At 36.0% G+C, this 23,455-nt stretch overlaps 1 protein-coding gene across 4 annotated transcripts in view; it reads right to left on the minus strand.

The window, feature by feature from the left end:
• NRAP (nebulin related anchoring protein) overlaps nt 1-23,190 on the minus strand; it is an 84,035-nt gene extending 60,845 nt beyond the window's left edge. For 2 of the 4 annotated variants that reach the window (XM_072622950.1, XM_072622933.1), the window contains exons 1-11: nt 22,918-23,190; nt 22,453-22,547; nt 21,279-21,366; nt 16,270-16,374; nt 12,542-12,646; nt 10,776-10,877; nt 10,004-10,108; nt 7,224-7,331; nt 5,649-5,756; nt 1,936-2,040; nt 618-734 (exon numbers count right to left, since the gene is read on the minus strand). In XM_072622950.1, the coding sequence (XP_072479051.1) occupies nt 618-734; nt 1,936-2,040; nt 5,649-5,756; nt 7,224-7,331; nt 10,004-10,108; nt 10,776-10,877; nt 12,542-12,646; nt 16,270-16,374; nt 21,279-21,366; nt 22,453-22,547; nt 22,918-22,989 (1,110 nt within the window). In that variant the 5' untranslated portion in view covers nt 22,990-23,190. Of the gene's footprint in view, nt 1-617; nt 735-1,935; nt 2,044-5,648; nt 5,757-7,223; nt 7,332-10,003; nt 10,109-10,775; nt 10,878-12,541; nt 12,647-16,269; nt 16,375-21,278; nt 21,367-22,452; nt 22,548-22,917 lie in introns of all 4 variants that reach the window. The other 2 variants (XM_072622941.1, XM_072622925.1) reach the window with 1 other exon arrangement.
• Nucleotides 23,191-23,455: the final 265 nt, after the last annotated feature.

The raw sequence follows: 23,455 nt of genomic DNA on the forward strand, positions 1-23,455 counted from the left end.
ATAAAGAATCTTCTGAAGTGGTTGAATTATTTGAATTCCCACTGCATATTTTCATTGGGCTGGAACCAACGATCACATTTAACATAATTATAACTTCAAAAAGTCCAAATCTGAGCACATAGGACTATTTCTGGGGATTCATTATTTGCACTTGTTGGGATCTATGTAGTCATTGAGAATGTGATCATTTTCTTACTTCTGAGTTTTAGTGCAGATCAGTATTTGGAATTTGGTTGTCTTGTCTTTGAAAGCCATCATATACTAAATCAACAAATGACAGGAAAACTTTGCATGTGTGACATCTAGAAACCTCAATAAGCATCCCATGTGGCATTTCTCCTACATCTACAGTCCAACGGTAACTGGTACTTGTAATAGTAATCTTGAGGTATCTCTGCATAGCACCTTCTGAACCATCAATGAATCAATTACGTGTACAAGAGTTTTACTGTTGGACATACTGCATCTTATTCTGCTTTTGAAAGTTTGCTAATCTATGTATAATGATTATCCATCAACCAGAATATTTGATCATCAGAATATCTTTCCCTGCCCCTGCCACATAACAGCATCCCTGGTAAGCCCATAAACACAAGTAAGCCCCTCCTCACTCTTACCTCACTGACAAGTTTGTTCACACTCTGGGCACGTTTTAGGACCAAGTTGTCTTGGGCTGAAAGTGAGTGGTAGTGAGCTGCTCCTTTCATCTTATTGAAATCCTGCCTGTACTTTATCTGAAAGAAATGATGAACAAAGCATGTCTGAGATCACTACTTTCATGGGCCATGTCTGAAAGTGCCCCATAATTAGTTTATAGCAAAATTTTTCTCTACTGAATCTGACACAAAGCTACACAGTATGCGTTCAGTTTTAGATTATCAATGAACTATTGACCTTTCTCTTTTCTCTTTGAGTATTTTCTATATATATTCAGTCAACCTATACCAACTGGGCATACAGATGGAAGGTTTCCACCCAACAAGGAAAAAAATCCCCTTGGGATCAATGAGTGGCCTGACTAAGAGATTTGAATTTCACCTCTTCTCCCTTTACCAGAAGAGAGGCAGAGTAAGGGTCACATAGCCAATGATCATATAAGCAAGGAGGCTCAATATTTGGAGCTCCTCTTCATCTTTAATAAACAATAGACTTTACTAAGATTTGACATCCTGAGAATTCTCTCAAAAGGAAGATATGAAAGATGAAAATAGAGATGATCTGCCTCTGATTTTCTTTTGCATTTAGAGATTTATATTGAGTGTTTCATTGGGTGTTGGACAAGATGTAGTTTAATTATAGCCTATCTTTCGAGGAATGCCAGCTAGCTGAAACTCCATGAGGCAGAGTCAGGTTACTGACTAGGCTCTATCAGCACAATCAGATGTGTTTACCCACAGTGCTGAATTTCTACATAGGCTTCCATTTTATATGAAGCCATATCATGTCTGCATGCATGTTTCAACATCTGCATGAGCCCAAATTGACCAGAAGCACAATTATCCTGTTTGTTTATACAAATCTCTACTGCAGCAGGAAACTACCAATAATCTCCAAAAACCAAATAATGCTCAAAGTGTCCTCGGGTGCACAATAGGAACTGGGGACTAGGTATCTACATTACTTCAGTTTCTTAGAATTGGAGAGTGCTAGATCTGGAAGAGGCCTTTGAGATCATATAATCTATCCTTTTAAAATTTTTACAGGTGAGGAAACTGAGGCTCACCAAAGTCTAGTGATTGGTCCAAGATTACAAAAGGAGTTGGTGAAAGGGCCAAGATTAGAACCTTAGACTCCCACAGTCCAGTCCAAGGCACCTTCCTTTTCCCTGTCATTTTCAACATTGACATTATATAAGGTTCTTTAAGGACATTGGTGGAAAAAGTCCATTTCATCATTGATTCTTTTGCCCTTCGGTCTCCTCCACTTTATACTTACATCACTTGCCAGTTCGTTGGCTTTCTTCGCATTCAGATAAGCAGGCGTGATCATAGCGGGAAAGCTACCTTTTCCTCTGCTCTCTTCAAATTCTTCTGAATAGTCCTGCTGAGACATGCAGGAAGTTTAATTGTTAACGCTAACTTCACAGAATGAGTGGGTGATGAAAGACCATTATCAAAACCCATACTAACTCTGTACTTACAAAAAAAAAATCACTGAAAGAAAATATCCTTGAGATAATATTAGATAAATATTATTATCTAATTCAATGAAATCCAACAAGCTTTCTTTAAGTACTCACTAGGTGCCAGCAACTATGGTGGGTGCTTAGGTATAAAGCCAAAAGTGAAACTGTCTCTGCCCTCAAGGAGCTTATATTCTGCTGGGGGGGGGGGGTGGTATGCATACCACGAGCATCCAAAATTTTATATCTAGGGCCAATGGGTAGATAATATATCTTCAATATTCTCACAGGTCCTGATTGTTATGTTCTCATGTCCTTTTCCAAAGCCTTAAGTCTTACTATGGATTCTGCATTATTATTGGGTTATTATCTTTTTACTTCCATCTAGATATGAGTTATTACTGGGATACACTGTTAGACTCATTAATAACTTTATTCCAAGTATGTTTGCTATGTATACTCAATCATTAGTAGAGCCACAGAGATTTATATATTGACATTTGGCCTCTACACTCATTGATTTCTATCATTAATTATATAAGAATAACAACAGTAACAGTTATTAGAACAACAGCTCACATTTATATAACACTTTATGATTACAAAAATTCTTACATACATTAGCTCAATAATCTTCAGATAATAGTTATCATTATTGGTAGCTAACAACAGGGGGAACACTCCAGAATAGGGACTGAAGACAATACCATTAAAACATCATCCCACTATCCCTCAAGGCTATCTCCTAGAAGCCTGAGGGGAGGGTGTAGCAAGTCTCCCCAAGAGAATCATCATTATACTTGTATAAAATATATGGTTACATTGCTGTGGTGTTGTTCCAGTCATGTCCCATTCTTCCTGACCCCATTTGGGGTTTTCTTTGTAAAGATCCTGAGATGGTTTGCCATTTCCTTCTCCAGATCATTTTACAGATAAGGAAATGGAGGCAAACAGGGTTAAGTGACTTGCCCAGGGTCACATAGCTAGTAAGTGTCTGAGGGTAGATTTGAACTCAAGAAGAGGAGTCTTCTTGAGCCTAAGCCCAGTGTTCTATCCAATGAGTCACTTGGCTGCCCATACATACCTCTGTCTTAATTTCCTCATCTGTAAAAACAGAGATATTAATGGTACCTGCCCCATAGGTTGTGATAAAGATCAAGTGAGCAAGTGCTTCACAAACCTTAAAGTTATGTAAGTACTAGCTTTCATTATTACTTCTGTTAATCACATTATCCTCGTTTTATAGATGAAGCAAGTGAGGCTGAGAGGTTCAGGTGTATGGACATGGTCACATAGCTAACAAATGGTACAGTCAAGATTCACATTTAGATATTAGCATTCCTCAGTATACCACACTACATTGCCTCCCAAAAGAAAATCCACATCATGCAGCTATATTCAAATTTTGGTACGTGTTTATGAAAAGGCAACTTCAAGTTGGCAGATGATTATCTGAAATGTAATCCAATGGATATTTTAGGCAGAGTATTTGACCCTACCCTTTCCCCTAGACTTTTCTTTTATAGACATTCTGTCAATGCATGAATTATGTAAACCACACTAGCCATTTTATATAAGTGCCAACACCTCACTTGTTGTGTGCCATATTTGGTCAGATTAAGATACCCACTTACGCCTTAGAGAAAGGAGTGAATAATGGGACATGGTAAGTGTTTGAGATATGTATAGCTTCTCTCTCTCCATGTATCTTTTATCCTGGCTCTTGTGAAGCGGTGAAATACGGTAAATCATACCATGTCACACAGTAAAAGGGATTACACTATCCTGAGAGCCCTCAACAGCTGGATGTGGATGATGACTCTGTCAATCAGGGCTTCCTCTGGTTCCTGTATATGTTATAATGAGTCCTTGAGAAGCCCATCTAAAAAGACTAAATTACCATGATTGCTAGGAGACAAAAACTGTATTTCACATGTGTGTGTGTGAGTGTGTGTGTGTGTGTATGTGTATGTGTGTACAGGAATTTTATCAGAAAACTACTGGTTTGCAGTTTCCAACTCTTTAAATATCTAGGGAATCTTGTTCACCATCCCAAAATCCTAATTCACATAGATTCATTAGTGTTGAACCAGTGCTTTTCTCCTGTCTCAATTCTTTGTATATGCATTCTTTTCAGACATAGTAAACAAAAAACTCACAACAAAGTGTGTGTGTGTGTGTGTGTGTGTATGCATACTGAGTCCCAGAGAGAAATGACTTGTCCAAGTAGATATATATATATATATATACATACACACACATATATATACATATAGTACATATGAAGTATATTTTACTTCCTATGATAGGTAAGACCAGCAAAGAAGTAGCTAAATCACTTGATTCAAATCTTCTTAAAATACATTTAAATAAAAGGTTTTTTTTTAATCTCCTACTTTCTAAAAAGAAAATTTATTTTTAAATACATTTTTTCATTGAGCTAAAGACAGTGACACTTCTATTAACTTATTCTTGAACTTCTGTTTTGGAATTCATTAAAATTACTTGGGTATAAGAAAAACATAATTGAAACTGGTTTTTTAAGTGTTGAATTCAGCATTTTTCTCTGCACTTCACCGAATCTCATCTATCAATTTTCAGATACCTGAACACTTACAAATAGACCCTAACATGTACATATCCACACACTTCAATAGCATGGACAAACTCTAAAAATGACTGAGAAGTCTTTATCAATCAAAGAGGAATGATTTGTTTGTGGTTTTCCCTTTCTATTTCCTTTTTTATACCTATGCCAAGAAGATTGATACCAAAACCATGCAGTACTGGCTAATTAAGAAGCATCCATCAAACCTCTTTTTATAAGCCTCTCTCCCTCCTCTTCCTAAATCTCTTTCTCCCTTACTCCTTCCTTCTCTCTCACTTCCTCTCTCCTTTTCTCTCTCCTTAACTATCTCTGCCACTTTACAAATCAAAAATATAACCTTCCAAAAACAGCCGTGCACTTTGCCAGAAGAAGAAAATATAGGATGTTAGAAAAACAGGGGTGATCTTTCAAATGGCATCCCAATTGTTGCAATCACTGCACAGATTCAGTTCATGTATAGAGTGAGGCTGGGTAAAAAATCTGAATAATTCATCCTTTACGCAGTGCTTTATGCAGTGCTGTTCTTTGCCCAAGGAATGATCCCCAGTGCACCTGAATTATAGACTAAGTTTAAAGAAATGTAGTTTTATTACTGTCAAGTGCATATTTCTAGGCTAGCTGGTGTTGGTAATTAGCACTTCTTGGAAGCTGCCTTAATGAATAGATAAGAATAATTTATATTTAACAAATTTGTTATATTTGCAGATTTTATAAATGTCTTTCAAATAGCTTGTTCTCTTAAGTAGGTTAAATATATCCTCTGTGATTATGTTTTCATCAACTATTGATTTAGCAAACCTTTCTTTCAAAGAGTAGATCGTTACCTATCCTAATGACTAAGTACCTCAAACAAGAAGCCAATTAGAGTTCTTAAGGTATTAACAAACCAACCTCCAATAAGGAATCATGATTACATACCTGGCCAAACTGACCTCCATATTCCTTTGCCCAAGGGCCCTCAGCTCCAGCAGCTGCAGGGCTGACTTTCCCCTTCATCTCCTTATGGTATTGCTGGTGGTATCTAACCTGCACCAAGGTAACGTGAACAAGTCAGAGGAATTTAGTTAACTATATACCAGGCTTAAGGTTTTATCATGAAATTGTCTCCTGATGACCCTTCTGGCTTCAAGTACAGGAAAGTGTCATGGACACTGAAGAGTCAGATTCCCAACATAGCCAAGTTCATCCATTCAATGAACACTCTTGAGTGCTGACTGGACAATAGTTTGTGTTAGATAATGGGGGTGTTACAAAGATAAACAATTAATTTCCCCTTCCCCTTAATCTACCCTTGCAGAGCTTATGATCCAATGGGAGAGAGAAGACATGTAAACAGATACACTTAAAAAAAAAAAAACAGATCTGTGATCTCATTTATGAAGGAAACACCTGGCACAGAAATTTCTTCCACCAAATACAATGCTGCATCTCAAAGTCTTTAAAAAAAACCCAACCACTTAGGGCATGAGAGGTTAAGTGACTTTTATCCAGAGCCATACAACTAGCAAGTGTCAGAAACAGGTTATGAGTCTAGGTTTTCTTGACTCCAAAGGTTAATTCTTTATCCACTGCCCAATGTTGCCTCCGAGAGACAAAATAAAATGTAGTAAATATGGCTTAATAACCATGAAATTAAGATGCTTCCTGGCTCTGGGTTCCATAGACTAGAAATCAATCAGTTGCATTTAGTCTTAAAAAGGTGACTTTTATGGTTGCATATTGAATTATTAGCATGATGCTTAGCACATAGTAAGCATCTAATAAATACTTATTGATTTGTTGGGTTTTGAGTATGGTGATGCCATTTTAACACAAAAAATATTTTTGTGGACTCCACTCCTTCTCCCCTTATGATAGTAGCCATATATTAGTAGCTATCTGGGTGAGAAGGTACAGTTATTCTTTCCACATCATGACTCTCCTCATTGCAGTTTCGCTATATTACAGGTCAGCATAAGAAATTGAAGGAGTTTTGCAGATGGCACAGGAAGATCAGTAGACGACACAGAGCCTATGATCAGATAATTAACCCAAATTTTACAATAGGGTACTGTACATACCCTATAAAAGAATAGGGTACTGTACATACCATACAATAGGGTACTGTACATACCCATATCTTTTCTAGATATGAAGTGAGAGCCAAAATGTTTTATATGGATTTTCCAGATCACAGGGGCAGCATACTTCTAACCCCCACCATGTGGAAGGGATAACTGTATTCACTACAGAAGGTCAGATTTCATTCTAAAGGACAAAGAAACAATTGTTCCTAGTAGGTACAAGTGAAGCATCAATAATACAAGCATTACTATTATAATTTATTGATGCTAAATAAAGACAAAAATGACAATATATGGCATACCTATAGATTCACAGACCCATGGCAATAATCCCAAACCCACAAGGCAAGAGTCATTGCCTTGGTTCTTAGAGCAAGCGTAACCCCTGGCTGTGAGTCCCTGACATCAAAACATTCATTTGGATACTTACATCACTGGCTAACTCGTTGGCTCTTTTTGCAATCTGGTAAGCTGGAGTGATCATGGCAGGGAAGCTACCTTTTCCTCTCTGCAGCTCGTAATCTTCCACGTACTGCACCTAGTACAACAAACATTTATTGAGCACTTACTGTGGACGTAGCACTGGGCTAGATACCAAGGGTGACACGAAGTTCAGATAAGAAAAAAAGCAAGAGAATCCAGGGGTCACTTGCTGCTATCTCATTTTCTGCTAGGTATGGATTTGGAGGACATGAACCTCAGTCTCAGATCTGGATCAAGGCTAAAGTAAAAGCAGAGTTGTAAAGCTGAGCCTGGGGTTTGTCTTGCAATAATACTGATTACAACGGGCATCCTTGTTTTATACTTGATCTTACTGCAAAGGTCTCCAGTCTTATTCATAGCCTAATACAATTATCTGGGTAATTACATCATGAAGAAGGAAGGCTGTGCAAAAAAGAATTTTTTTCTAGAAAAAATGTTCAATAATTTGTAGCATCAAAGAGAGATTTTTTTTAAAGACAGTGAGATAGACTATGATAAGAGTAACTCCTAGGCTAACTAAATGTCACTCCTTGGAAGTTTGTTTTAATGAATAAATAAGAATAATTTATATTTATTGAGTATGTTACGTGTGCAGATGTTATAGTAACAGTGTGGTTTAGTGTAAAACTATCCAGACAGCTAGGTGGCTCAATGGATAGAGCACTGAGCCTAGAGTCAGGAAGACTCAAGTTCAAATCTGGCCTCAGACATTCATTAGCTGTGTGACCCTGGGCAAGTCACTTAACCTCTGTTTGCCTTAATCCACTGGAGAATGAAATGTCAAACCACTCACAGTATCTTTGCCAAGATAAACTCCCCAAAAAGAAGTCAAGAGGGACATGATTGAACGAGAAAAATAGTGGAAAATTCTCACCTTATAGTCAAAAGACCAACATCAAAGTTCTAACTCCAAAACTTACTAGTTTGTGAACCTAAGCAATCATTCAGAACCTGTATTTCATCATAGACACAGATATATTTTCAATGAATTAGTATTTATTTTCTTTCCTCACCTTCCCCAAATCATTAAGAAAAATCAATGAGTATATACATAATATGCATATAGATTTATATATATGTATGTGAAATTTTAGATATGCTATATTATACATAACATATATAATATGTTATGAATGTGTGGAATTACATGTGTAATATATGTTTTATAACATATGCAATACATGTTATAAATGTACATGTAATATGTATGTGGTGTGTGTATACATGTGTGTATATATGTGCATGTATGTGGAATATGAATATTTACTTATTCCAATGTGGTATTTTATGTGAAACATTTTGTAAACCTAAAAGTGTTACATGAATGAGAACAACCATGATCCTATCACATTTTTCTAGAGCTCCATAGTCACAAAGCACATTCGCACATATAACCTCATTTCATCTTTACATAGAAAAGCACTCACAGGTTCTCATCCACATATGCCATGTGTGGAAGAAAACATAATCACCACTATCTTTGTTTTACAGATGTGGAAACTGAGGCCCAGAGGGATTAGGATCAATCCAAAATCACAAAGCCAACAACTGACAGAGCTGAGACTTGAACCCAGGTTTCCTCTCTCTTGGATCAGTACTCTTTTACTGTATTATGTTGTTCTAAACTCACTCTACCTGGAGTTTTGTCTATAAGAATCCTATGATAAGAGGCCAAAAAAATGATGAAAAGGATGGTTTCAGAGAAGCCTGGGGAGACTTACATGAACTTGTGCAAGGTAAAGCAAACAGGACCAGGAGAACAACATATCCAATGATAACAACATTGTGCAAATGAACAATTTTAAAGACTAAGAACCTAAATCAATGCAATGACCAACCATGATTCCAGCGACAGATAATAAAGAAAGCTCCCACCTCCTTGACAAAAAGGTGATAAACACAAGGTTGGAATGAGATGTACATTTTTGGACATAACCACTCATCTTTGTTGCAAGAGTTTGTTTTTCTATTTTTTACCCCAATGAGTTGGGAAAGGTAAGGAGAAAAAAATAAATGCTTATTAATTGAAAATAGAAGTTTTTGAAAAAATATTCAGCAAATTGAAATGACAGATAAAATCTCTGACTGTGGAAACAAATATGTTAGTAGATTAAGAAAATTCTCACCATATAAGCACAGTTATTGAATCACAGAATTAGAAGAGACCTTAGAGACCACTGGACTCGTCTCTTTTATTTTACAGATGGGGACACTGAGGCACAGAGAGTTTTGTTTTTATTGTTGTTGTTTTGTTTTAAGTGATTTGCTCATATCACATGGTCTTATAATCTGACATGGCCCTATATTAAAGCCCTATTTTAATGATTTATCATGACATAGAAGGAACTCTGGGGTCTAAAAGGCAATGCCAAAAGACCACAAGCTCTGGTGGGTCTAACAGCTAGAAAAGCTGTGTGTAAGGACCTGGTGGAAGACCAAACTGGCTAAGCTAGAGAAAGCCCATCACTGGTGGGTTGGCCAACAGATAATGATTTGTTTTTTATCAGAACAATTCCTGGAGTGCATTGGCTAAGGTGCAGAGGAATTGGGAACTGCATTGGTGTAGGGTCTGAGCATCCAAACTCTCAGATTTTCATAAGGATTGAAATAGAGTTTAAGTTTTATGTATTAAGTTTTCACCTGCTTTATTGCTCTTCCCTCTTTGAGGTGAGACAGGGAAAATAAACTGTAAATATGAATAAATGTGTCTTAGTCTCTAGTCCTTACATCACTTTGAAGCTGTCCACTAGCCTTGGCATGCAGGAGATCAGGTGTATCTGCCACTGTGGTGAACCTGGAAACACGTTCATCATGACCACGTTTATAATGTACCTGATGGAAGAAGAAGACACAGAGCTTAGGTGGTGCCCATTTCTCAAATTTCTGGTAGCACTCATTTGTCACATGTGGCTGGTAGGAAAGGAGCTAAATAGATGGAACATGCCTAATGGTGTTGCCTTGAATACAATGGCTCTGACCAGTCCTCTACGAGTCTGACATGATTATTTAAGCTACTGGAAAAAACTGTGCCAAACCCTTAAAGTCTACTCAACAGAGGTTCACCAGGTCTAATGTATTTAATAGACTCACAGGTTTAGAAAAGATCACATCTCTTTCTAGACATGACACAAGGAAGCCATGCTTGTCTCAATTTTATGATTTTCTGGATAAGGCAACTAGAATCCAGAAAAGTAAGAGATTTGTTCAAGACTGAGTCTCCTACCTCTTAATTTAGTACCCATGAAGCAGTACTATGTTTCTAGTATTCATCCACCATTTTAGGATTATCTCAGTGGCACTGAGAATAAATGAATCCATGTTAAATATAGGTGAGCTATTTTTTAGACACACTAAAATGTGTGTGGCACTTAAAACCCTCTTAGAAATATATGAATCACAGAGAATAATGGGGTATAATCTGCATCACTGGAGGGAATTTCCTGCATTGATGGGATCACATATCTATTGAAGTACATTAAAAAAATATAGAGGAACTTACCTGGCTAGCCAGTTCATTGGCTTTCTTAGCTCGTTGGTAAGCAGGTGTGATCATAGCTGGAAAACTGCCTTTTCCTCTCTGCTCTTCGTAGGCTTCTGCATACTTGGATTAAACAGAGGCAATGTCAAATGACAGCTAATTAAAATGTGTAATAACACAGATACCACATTTTTTTCTACCTCTGTGCCCATGCTAACTCTATTTGCTATTCCTGGGATGCCATCACCTTCCTCTACCTCTGCCCAGCTATACCTCTTGACATCCTGTATGTTATCCATATTCATACTCAACTGTTATCCAAGTTGGTGATTCCACCAACTGAAAATTGTCATTCCTTCCTTAGATCTCACAGAAAACACTTGGTTTCTATTGCGTTTGTGCATTTACCATATTCTGTTTTGCAATGTAGAATTATGGGATCACAGATTCAGAGCTGGATGGAGCCCTAGAGGTCAGCTAAATTAATTCCCTAATTTTGGAGACAAAGAACCAGAGGACAAAAGAGGTCAAGGTCAAACAAGTAGGAAGTGACAGATCCAAGATTTCAATCTCAATCTTCTAACTCCAAATCCAACATTCTTTCTACTATGCCACACTTATTTGCCACTTGAGCATTTTCATTTAATAATATTTATTTATATGCAGGCTATACTTCCCTCTTCCCCTCCTCATTAGATTATATATAAACTCTCTGAGGCCTGAGATCCCATCTTATTTAATCTTTGCCTTTTTCCTAGTATCTTTCTCCCACAATAGTTTCCATAGAGTATATAATTAATAAATACCTTTTGAATATATGAATGGAAGTATTCATGGATGGATACCATAAAGAAAAATTACTGTGACAAGTAAAACTGTTCTTGTAAAGCAATGGGAAATTGGAAATGCTATCCAAAGGACAAGTAATAAGAAGGATGTAAGAACTAGGAATACTACAGCATTGATGAAACCGTTACCTTTGGAATGCTGCTCTTTTTTATATGTTACATATATATGTAATTATATTATATAATATATATTAAAGAAGTACACATAACCAAGTCCTTAATAATATATAATTATATTGAATAATATTACATAAAATGAACGCCAACTGAAAATCTGCTCTGGAAAACTGCTCTGAGCTAAGTTTCAGCCTTGGGCTCACTTAAATGTCTGTAGGATGACTGATAGCAAAACAAGGGTCCACTCATTTTGTGCAATAAGAATATATCCAAGGCAAGAAGTAAAAAGTGTTGATAAGTTCCTCTCTAAACTCATTTATGTTGCAACTCTTTGTGCTGAGCATTGCAGAAGTTTCCTCTCCATGATGAGACTCTCCTTCTGTGTGTATATGTATATGTATGTATGTGTGTATCGGTATATACACACTATATACCTATACATACATACACATGTGTGAATGTATATATGTATTTACATACATATATACATATATATGTCACTGTAAGTAATGTCCAATGTAGAAAGCTTTTCTCTTCTCCTCTGTGGGACTTTCTGTTGGAGAATCTAGGATAAGTGTTCATCTTTAGTAAATTTTCTCTTTTATGTCATGATTTAAATGGAAAATACCAATGCAGAGAAGATGGATGCCATCATGGACAGCAAACTTTTGCAATACTCAGCACAAAGAGTTTTGATATTAATGAGTTTAAAGGAAATATATACATATATGTATGTGTGTGTTTGTTTTCCGTAAACACTTGCCTAGGCGCCTAGTAGAAAGCATCATCCAAATAGAAAGTGGAGGTTTCTAACCTGCTTACCTCATTTAAAGACTTCTGTGCTTCAACCATTCTCACAATGTCAGGGTCTGGGAGAGTTCTGGGGGACCAAGAACTTCCCTCACCATATGTAGCCCAATAAGCTTTCTAAAAGGAAAAGCATAGCTAGCATTTATACGGTGCTTTAAAATTTGCAAAGTACTTCACAAATATTATCTCATTTTGCCCTCACAACAACCTTGAGAAATAGGTGTTATTCTTATCCACCATTTTACAGGAACTGAGGCAGATTAGGTGAAGTGCCTTGCCCAAGGTCACACAGCTAGTAAGTGTCTCAATCAGGTCTTCCTGACTTTAGGCCCAGTGTTCTACCCACAAGGCCACCTAACTGCCTCAAAAGTGGAGCTTTTAAAAATCAAATAAACTCTTTCTTTCTCTTTCCACTCTCCAGCTCATTTTTTCATTTTATCAATATAACATAGAAATGAAGGCAACTCAGTTGAATCCCCATTCATCTGTAGTAGTCAAATGTTGGAGTAGTCTAAAATAATTTCATATTCTGGTTTGCTAAGTAGCACAAGATATCCACATGTGACATATCCAATGTGTCATTTTTTTAATAGAGAGCAAAAAACAGTAATTATACTGGACACAACTTAATATTTCTTTTCTTTTTTTCAGAATGTTTGTGGTCATATCACAGAGCTTCAGGGCCACTGGTAGGAACCACCAATATCTGCACAGCATTGTAGAAAAACATATTCCTAATGGTATAAATACTATAGAGCAGGGCAGCTAGGTGGTACAGTGGACAGAGTGCCAGTCCTGAAGTCAGGAAAACTCATCTTCTTGAGTTCAAATTCACTTAACCAAAGTCACTTAACTCTGTTTACCACAGTTTCCTCATAAGTAAAGCAAGCCAGAAAAGGAAATGGGAAATTGCTCTATTATCTCTGCCAAGAAAACCCCAAATGTGGTCATGAGTCAGACATGACTGAAAATAACTAAACAACACAACAGCTGTAGGGTGAATACACAAGTAGAGTGGTCCCTACCCTCAAGGAGCTCAGAAACCTGGTGGGGAAATTAAGTTAACCGGGGAAAACATGGTATCAAGAAGCACTATTGCATACAAGAGGCTGGTGAGCCGATATGGGAGGCAACAAATCTGTGTTCAGCTTCTGTCTCTGATACCTATTAACTCTTTAACACCATTGGTTAGAGATGAGTTGCCAATATACCCTGGTGGAGGGAATTTCCATAATGGAAATCGTGACATCTTTGCAAGGAAGTTCATAAATGTATAAACAAACAAGCCCACCTTCTATAGACTATCCAAACAATGCCTCACATATAGACCAATCAATAAACATTTGTTAAGTGCCTACTATGTGTCAGGCACTATACTAAGTGCAAAGACTACAAAAGGAGTCAAAAGATAGGTATACTATTTTTTCCAAATGTAGGCAGCTATTATTAAAAACATTACTAAATTCATAGGTGCTCTTTTCATTGTGAACTTTCTCCATCAAGAGATAATAATTATTACTATTCTCAAGAAAAGAGGTCTACAAAAATGATGGATGTTTAAAAGAAATCTTCATATTTAAAAAAAGAATGAGAACCACTCATGTAGTGGGAAAGGTTTTGGAGTAGGATTAAAGATACTTGGGTTCTAATTCCAGTTGTGCCACCAACTATCTCTGCGACCTGGAGCAAATCATTTAACCTGTCTCTGCATCTTCTTTTCTTTATCTTACAGATGAGGAAGTAGGATAAGACGACCTTTATAATCACTGATGAGTTCCGTTTTGGACATGTTGAGTTTAACATGGTAGTGGACATCCAAACGAAGATGTGTAAAAACTAATTGCTATAATAACAACAACTAATATCGGAAAATAAGCCCACAGAAATCATTAGCTTTTTTTCTGCATCACCAACAAAACCTTGCAGGAAGAGATATCACATTTAAAATAATGGCAGACAACGTAAAATACCTGGGAATATACCTGCCAAGACAAACACAGGAAATACATGAAAAAAATCATAAGGCACTTTTTATACAAATAAAGTCAGATTTAAATAATTGGATAAATGTTAATTGTTCATGGGTGGACAGAACCAGTATAATAAGAAATGACAATTCTATCTAAATTAAGTTACTTATTCAGTGTCATCCCAATTAAAATAGCAAAAATTATTTTACTGAGTTGGAAAAAATAATAACAAATTCACTTGGAAGAATTAAATGTCAAGAATATCAAAGGAATTAATGAAAAAAATATATAAAGGAAGGATGTTTAGCAGTACCAGGTCTCATAGTACATTATAAGGCAGTAATTACCAAAACTATCAAAAACTATCTGATACTGACGAAGAAACAGAAAGGTCAATCAGGGGAACTGAATAGACATATGATACACAGTAATAAATTATTATAGTAACCTTGTGTTTGAAAATATAAAGATTTAAACTTTTGGGAGAAGAATTCGCTATTTGGTTAAAACAAATTTTGAGAAAGCTGTAAAGCAGTCTGGTGGAAACCGGGTATAGATCAAAAAATATCTTACATCATTGTCCAAGAAAAGGTCAAATTGGATACATCCCCCACATATAAAGGGGGATATAGAAGAACATAGAACATATTATCTATCAGATTTACAAATAGGAGAATTTATTAATAAACATGAGATAACATTGTGAGATGTAAAATGGATGATTCTGATTACAATAAATTAAAAAGATTTTGTACAAATAAAACCAATGTAGTCAAGATTATGAAGAAAGCAGAAAATTGAGAGGAAATTTTATAGACAGTTTTTTCAAATAAAGGTTTCATATCTCAAATATATAGAGAACTTTGTTGAATTTATAAGAATATGGGAAAACTGGTCAAATGATATGAACAGGCAGTTTCTCAATGAAGAAATCAAACTACATATAGTCATATAAAAATGATCTAGATCATTATTGTTTAGAGAAATGTCGATTAAAAAAACTTTGAGATAGCTTCTCACCCCTATTAGATTGGCTAAAATGATAGAAGGGGAAAATGACAAATGCTGGAGGAAATGTGGAAAAATTAGGATACTAATTCATGGTTGATGGAACTGTGAACTGATCCAACCATTTTGAAGAGCAATCTAGAATTATGCCCAGAGTTATAAAACTATGTGTACCCTCTGACTGAGCAATACCACTTTTAGGTCTGTTTCCCAAGGTGATCAGGTAAAAAGGAAAAGAACCTATTTTATTTATTTTAAAATATTTATAGCAGCTCTCTCTGTGGTGGCAAAGAACTGGAAATTGAGAGAATACCCATCATTTGGAGAATACCTAAACAAATTGTGGTAAATTATTTTGATGGAATATTATTATGCTTTAAGAATTGATGAGCAGTTTGGTTGTAGAAAAACATGGAAAGAATTGCACGTGAAATGAAGAAGGCCAAGAGAACATTATATACACTAGCAACTATATTGTTCAAATAATAACTGTGAATAGCAAAATTATTCTGAGTATTATAAGTATTCAAATCAACTATGAAGGATCTATGAAGGAAGATGCTATCTACCTCCAGAGAAAGCACTAAAAAATACAAGTATACATACATGTGTATGTGTGTGTATACGATGTACATGGTGGGGAGGGAGGGAGACAGTTCAAAACTTAAAATGTAACAAAACATTAATTTAATTAAAAAAAATAACTGACATCAGAATAGCACATCTGACTCTTTCAAAGCCCTATCATCTCTATTATCTTACCTCATTGACCAGTTCTGGCATCTTATGTGTGGTGTTCTCATCTTTGGATTTCATGTCCCAGTGAAAAACAGATTTAAACCGTTCTCCATCTTCTCCATAATTCATCTAATTGTTGTCAGAAAGGTTCCCAAGAGAGAAGAAAAAAATCATTAGTTCATAGCCCAAGTTATAGGGTCATAGTAAGACCACTCATTCAACAAACATTTATTAAGCATAAATTACATTCGATACATCATGCTAGATTCTGGAAGAGCAAAAGGAGAAGAAGACATGGTCACTGACCTCATGGATTTTCTAATCTGGTAAGAATAAGAATGTAGAAGAAAGAATACAAATTAAGGTGAAGTTCAGGCCAGGGGCAAAAAGTACTATGAGATTTATAGGAGCCAAATCACTTCCTAGGGGAGGAATTTGGGAAGGAGTCAAGAAAAAGTAGTTGACTTGGCTAGATTTCTCTTAAACTATGATGCCTTTTACTATAGAAGACATATTTCAAGGAGCCATAGTTTTGCTGGCTGGGTTGTCTCATCCCAGATAAAGATCAGAGTCCCTCTGTGTCTTAGTGGACAACCTTCATGAGTTGCTATCTTCTTGAAAAATTCAGCACTTTGTGGCCACTTTCTGGTGATATGTCCCTTCGGACCCAGCTAGGCCAGTTCATGTAAAATAGACTATGTGGCTCATCTGTAGGCACCTGCTTCCTAAAAACTTTCCTGTTTTAAAGACTTCAAGTAGGACCTGACAAAACTTGTGCTCCAAATCCTTTGAGAACCTAGGGTTACTTCCAAACAGTAATAAGGAGGAGGACTTTAGTGGAAGTGAAAAAGAATCCCAAACTATAAATAGGACCTTCCATATTTATCCAGTCAACACTGCTTGAGCACCCACTATGTTTAGAGCACTAAGTGAAGTTGTAATCTAAGAACAGTCTCATGTAACAAAATTTACTCTAGTTTGGTATTAGGATTACCTCTGAAAACTTTGATATTTTTTCAGGACCTATAAGTACAGAAAGATAAGAACATACATTCTCTATCTGAAAAGACATGACTACTAAGTGACACCAAAGCATTAAAAACATTTGAACAAAGTAAAGTCTAGTCCTGTTCAAATCAGGTTTTTTTCATGGTTCATTTTCACAATATAAAGCTATCACCTGTCTTTAGTTGGAGAATGACTAAACAAATTGAGGTAAATGATTGTGATGGAATATTACTGTGCTTTAAGAATTGGTGAAGTCACCTGTCTTCCCCCTAAAAACTTCTTGGGAGGATGCCAAGGAGAACCACTCCTAAATGCTAGAATTAAGGCAACTTCATTAAAGCCCATTTCAGATCAGAACAGGGAACTAGATTAATATTCTTCTTAATAAGTTTATCTTTTATTTCATTGATCAGAGAATATTAAACAAGTTGTGGCTGAATATGGTGAATTTAGGATAAGTATGGGAAGAATTAGATGAACTGATGCAAAGTAAAGAATGTAGAACCAGGGAAACAATAAGCAAAATTTCTGTAATCATGTAAATGGAAAAACTAACAACTACAAAACAATGAAAACTGAATGCTGTGAAACAATAACAACCATACGTTGTCCCAATGGAGAGAAATGAGAAGTCACTTCCTCCACTTCTTTGCAGAGGTATGAGATTATGGGTGAAGAACATGGCATACAACATTAAATTTTTTCAATGTGTTGATTAGTTTTGCTTAACTTTTTTTTTTTTTATTCTTTGTTATAAGGAATATCTTTCTGAGAGGAGAAAGGGAGTACATCAGGAAATAGAAATGATGTAAAGATTAAAAGATATCAATAAAAATTATGTTTTTAAACTATACCTGTACCTACCAAAGAGATTTAAGGAAAGCATTCTGTCCTGTAAATGTTTTTCTGGGTTTTTTTTTTAAAGAAGAAAGTGAGGAAATTGTACTGAATGATGTTCTGATATTCTATGACTTTAAACACCTTTAAAGATAAAATAAAAACCTGACTCGAATCATAACTCATATTATCAATCCTTCCCAAAATTGTATCAACAACCACCTCAAAGTCTCTCAAAGGTGTAAAAAACTTAAACCATCCTCTATCCCAAGGTGCAGAAAAATCTAAATATTCAGGCACTCCAAAGGGACTGAGTTGTTGAATATTGTTTGTTTTTCTCTTGGAAATGATCTCAACAGCCCTTTGTTCAGTTTACACCCACCTCTCCTGAAGTTCTCAGATTGCAGCCTGTGAGTGGAAATAGAACCTGCAGTCATTTCTATTTCATTCCAGTACAGTCTGTCATACACCATTAAAAGAAAGTGAAGCCATCACTACCTTAAAGGATAGCAAATAATGCATGATTTTTTGCAGATCATGACGGAGAACTGAATTGTCTGCTCCAGTGAGGAAGAAAAAATATGCTGTCAAGATTATTTTTCCCTCCTCTGAAAAATGTAAAAAGTAAAAATAGTAAGATGACTTTAAAAATACATGTCTAAGTTTTAAAGATGTATACATTATAAAATGCTATTGTTGTCTTTGTTACTGGAATGTTTGTATTTTTTGATGGTTAAGTTCATAATGAAAAGAAAACAAAAAATTTTTAAAAGATGTTAAAATGCACAAAGATTAAGTTTTTGAAATTTTAAAATATTAATGGTAAAAAAGGACACATTGACTATAAAGATATATCTTCAACTTCTAAAAAATTGTAAAGCACTGGAGATAGATTGACTTTTTTTTCAACTGAATATTTGGGCATCTTTTCACTAATCCAAATTCTGTCTTGTGTAACTATCCTTGAATATCAACAGCCAAATCTACAGATGTACCAGGGCTATTTTTCTTCATGAGTTTTTGTGTAAAATGTTCTACGATGTCAAAATCCTGAATTGAGAAATAAATTACACAGAACAACTCATAAAACTATTTTTGAAACACTTTATAATAGGGTGCTGTGCTATTCCATATGGACAGATCAGTAGGTGAGCTCAGTAACTCTTCTATAATACCCTGTTCTCAAGGAGAGTAGGTGGCATTCAGGTAAATCAGTCTCAGGTCCAGGACAATATTTGGAAGGAATTCAGAGCAAGTCTTTATCCACAATTTTCTACTTTTAGATCATTCTCCTGTTTGGGAACTAGGATAAGGAACAGCTAAATACCATAAAGTAATTAATTAAAAAGTAACTACGTGGCCCAGTGACTACAGCAGTGAGCCTGGAGTTATGACAGACCTGAATTCAAATCTGGGTTCAGTTTCTTACTAGCTGTGTGACCTTAGGTAAGTCACTCAACTCTGCTTTCCTCTACTGGAGAAGAAAATGGCACACCACTATCTTTGCCAAGAAAACTCCATGGACAGTATGGTCCACAGGGTCATGAAGAGTTAGACACAACTCAACAACAATTAGTTATTTAGGGAAATGTGAAATAAATTTTATTCTTTAGCTATAATAATTATTATAATTGTGATGCCTCATATTTACATTTCCTTAGGGTTTCCAAAATATTTTTCATACATTATCTCATCTGATCCTCACAACAACCTCATGAGGGAAGTACTATTACCGACCCCAACCTTTTCATTCTAGTATCTTTACTCTCTTAACTATTCCCTATCTATCTTGCATGCAGTTTGCTTTGTATATATTTCTTTGCTTATTGTCTCCCCATCAGACTGCAAGCTCCTTGAGGGAAGGGATGGTCTTTTGCCTCTTTTTTATCCCCAGAACTTAGCACAGCACCTGGCACATAGTAGGTCCTTCAAAAACGTTTATTGATTGATTGACCCCATTTTACAAATACAAAAACTGAAGGTCAAAGATGTTAAATGAGTCACACAACTAGTAAGTACTCAAATTGTAGAGACTTTCTATAGAGAAATATAAAATTCTAGAACTGAGAAGGCAGGAGTGGGGAACCTGCATCTTCAAGGCCACATGCAGACTTCTAGGTCTTTGGGGGTGGCATTTTGACTGAGTCCAAATTTTATAGAACAAATAGTTTTACTAAGGGGATTTGTTCTGTGAAGTTTGGGTTCAGTGAAAGGGCTACACTTGAGGACCTAGAGGAACACATGTGGTCTTGAGGTTGCAAGTTCCCCACCCCTGCCTTGGAGATCACATAGTTAAGTATTCTCATTAGAGATGAGGAAATTAAGGTCTAGAAAAGTGTAGTAAATCAGTTTTGCACAGCTCATTAATGAGATAACTTGGATTAGAATGCAGAGATGTCAATTCCAAGACTAGTATTTCCAACCCACTCTGTAGCACTGTCAATAATATTTTTTTAAAAGGTTTTTTTAAAAACTCACTGAAATATAAGCCCGACCTACAAGCATGTCACCCTGTGGCACAAAATAAGTACTTAGTAGATTTTTGTTGATTGATTGAAGGATCATTATTAAAAAAAAAAAATCAATCAAGCCATGGGATGGGTATAGAAGGTCTCAAACATTTCTACCCTGAGCTCTAAATACAGAGTTGGACCTTCAACATAGCTAATAGTCTTCAGGCTAGGGAATTACAGATTTAAAGTTATCTGAATGATCTCCCAAAGTGAGCACACACACACACACACACACACACACACACACACACACACACACACACCCCAAATCTTGTTGATGAGAAGTCAAACTACATGTTTTTTGTTTAATTCAATGAACAATTCCATTTAACAAGTATTAAGCACTAAAGAACGCTCACTACACTGAATAAATGCTTTATCCAATTAGCTAAAAGGATATGAAACCAGTTAAACCACTTCTGTTGTACAGAAGCCTAAATAATATTTATTCTTTATCGCTCAATAGCTAAGCATACTGAATATTTGCCATGAAGTTGGGGGGAAGGAGAAGTAGCAACAAATAGAAAGTTTAATACTTATGCAAGAAATACATAAATATGTTAGAGTGGAGAAAAGATATGAGATCAAATTTAAGTAAAGATTCCCAAAAGCAGAGTAAATTTAAATACAGAGGGCATTCTCTTTTAACGATTTCCAAAGAATCAAGTAACTTACCTCATTACCTGCTTCCAATTGTTTTTTCAAACTTATATTTAACGGACTCTGATATACACTAGTGAATGTGTTGTTCTTGGGGTTATGTCTATAAAATGCAAAAGAAATATGATGGGAAGTTAGAAAAGTGTTAATCTCTCAGCAAATCACTTTGGCCCAACACTACTGATCATGAAGAATCTAAATGTACAGTTCCTGTCTGAGGCAGTAAATTAATATCTTGAAGTTAGATTCATTTTAATTTAGGCTTTAACTATAGAATTTCAGAAACTTTGAGCTGGAAGGGACAAAGGGATCATTTCAAATATCCCACCTCTCTCCATTTTACAGATGAGGAAACTGAAGCCCAAACAGAAATGACAACCAGGAATTAGGCAGGGCAGGATTCCAACCCAGGTCTTCCAAGTCCAGTGCTCTTTAAATAACACTGAGTTCTCATGTGCCCTATTTTTTAAAACCTGTGTTTAACGTTAAGGGAATGGCCATTACAAAATGAAAACTTTCTGGGAAAAAAATACATTTTCAAAAACTTTTCCCCCAAACTCTAGCCCTCATAATTTATGACCATTATGTGTTTGCCCATTTCTGCCGCTCAGACTTAGGAGTTACATTTATAATTAGAAGGGACTTCAGATGTCTGTCATCTGGTTCAACCCTCTCATTTGAGATGAGGAAACCAGTGCCTAGGGACATAAAGTGACATGGTCAAGGTCACACAAGTATGAAGTTTCAGAGCTAAGGCACTATGCTGCCCTTTATCTGGTTAATTTGATCTTTTGCTTTCTAAAATATTTAAACTTGAGACTTTAGCTTCTTATTTATTTATGTTTTAGTTTTCAACATTTAGTTTTACAAGATTTTGAGTTCCAAATTCTACCCCCTTACCCAAGACAGCAAGCGATCTGATATAGGCTATACATATACAATCATATCAAACATATTTCCACATTAGAACTTGGGATCTCTTTTCGTGCATGAAACTGTACATCCTGAGATGTGTCCCAGGTTATATTTACGAGAGTATTTTTTGAAAGACTATGCCTTTCTTTAGAACTGGTATCATTTCTTTAAGTGGTTTCTTAGTGATTTTCAAAAAATATATATATTCAAACGGATGTTAAAAAAAAAAAAGGATAGGGGTGAGCAGAGAGGAGAAAGTCACAAATACACTTACGCATGACAATAAGGCTTCTTTTGGTGACTCACAAAATTATTGACAGTTAGCATCATCTTGCAGACCTCACAGTGAAAACAAGCTTTGTGCCACGTCTAGAAACCACACAAAAAAAGAGAAAGGGAGATTGTGCAATTTCCAAATACTTAGATATGACTCAGAGTAAAACTCAGTTATTAAGCTTCAGTCACCTTGGGGTTTGGGCAAGAGAAAGGGTTAAAAAAACAAAATTACCTTGTAATTAAATTACCTTGTAGTTAAAAAGACTACCATCTTTTCTTTCAAGATGATATAGACAGTTATATTTCTGCCCTAGAAACAGACATAAGCAAAAAAAAGGGGGGGGGGAATCCATCTTCTTCAAAAGTTATCATTTCAAAATGCACAGAAGTGTTTACTCTGGTAAAATAAATAAATTTCACATCCCTGGTGTTTTCCTCAAAGACCAAAGAAATATCTACTGACCTGATCTATACAGTTGATCTTTTCGGCAGGATAAACCCCGTACCCACACCGAGAACAAGCCTGCACATTCATCTTAGCGTCAGAAGAAAGGGAGAAAAGATAAGTAACAGACAAGAAATCCAAGGATAACTCCTTCGTCAAGCTGGCCAACTCCTCTGTGTACCCAGGCCCCTTACTGAATCTCCTTGTTGTCTTTCGTGGTCACCAGCCTGTGTTAACCTTCTCTATCCAACCACCTCCTTTGCTTTCTTGACTTTCTGGTCTGAAATCAGCAGCTGGATGACTTATAAAGCTGCCACTTACTCAGAGGGTCTATTTTGGCACCTCTGTCAACACACATGCTGGGGGAAGGGATAGTAGAGGCATTTCTAGCTGACATGGTTCTCTAAATAGAAAAGTGAACTCATGAACGGCATCATGCCTGTCTGGATGACCAAATCCTGGGAGGTGACCATTCTGCATTCACTCTTGGTTGTTTAATGCTAGCTGTGATCATTAGCTAAGAAAAGAACTTTTAAAGAGATAACACTCTATCTTC

This window comes from Notamacropus eugenii, chromosome 1 (genome assembly GCF_028372415.1).
Source record: "Notamacropus eugenii isolate mMacEug1 chromosome 1, mMacEug1.pri_v2, whole genome shotgun sequence".
Taxonomy (NCBI): domain Eukaryota; kingdom Metazoa; phylum Chordata; class Mammalia; order Diprotodontia; family Macropodidae; genus Notamacropus; species Notamacropus eugenii.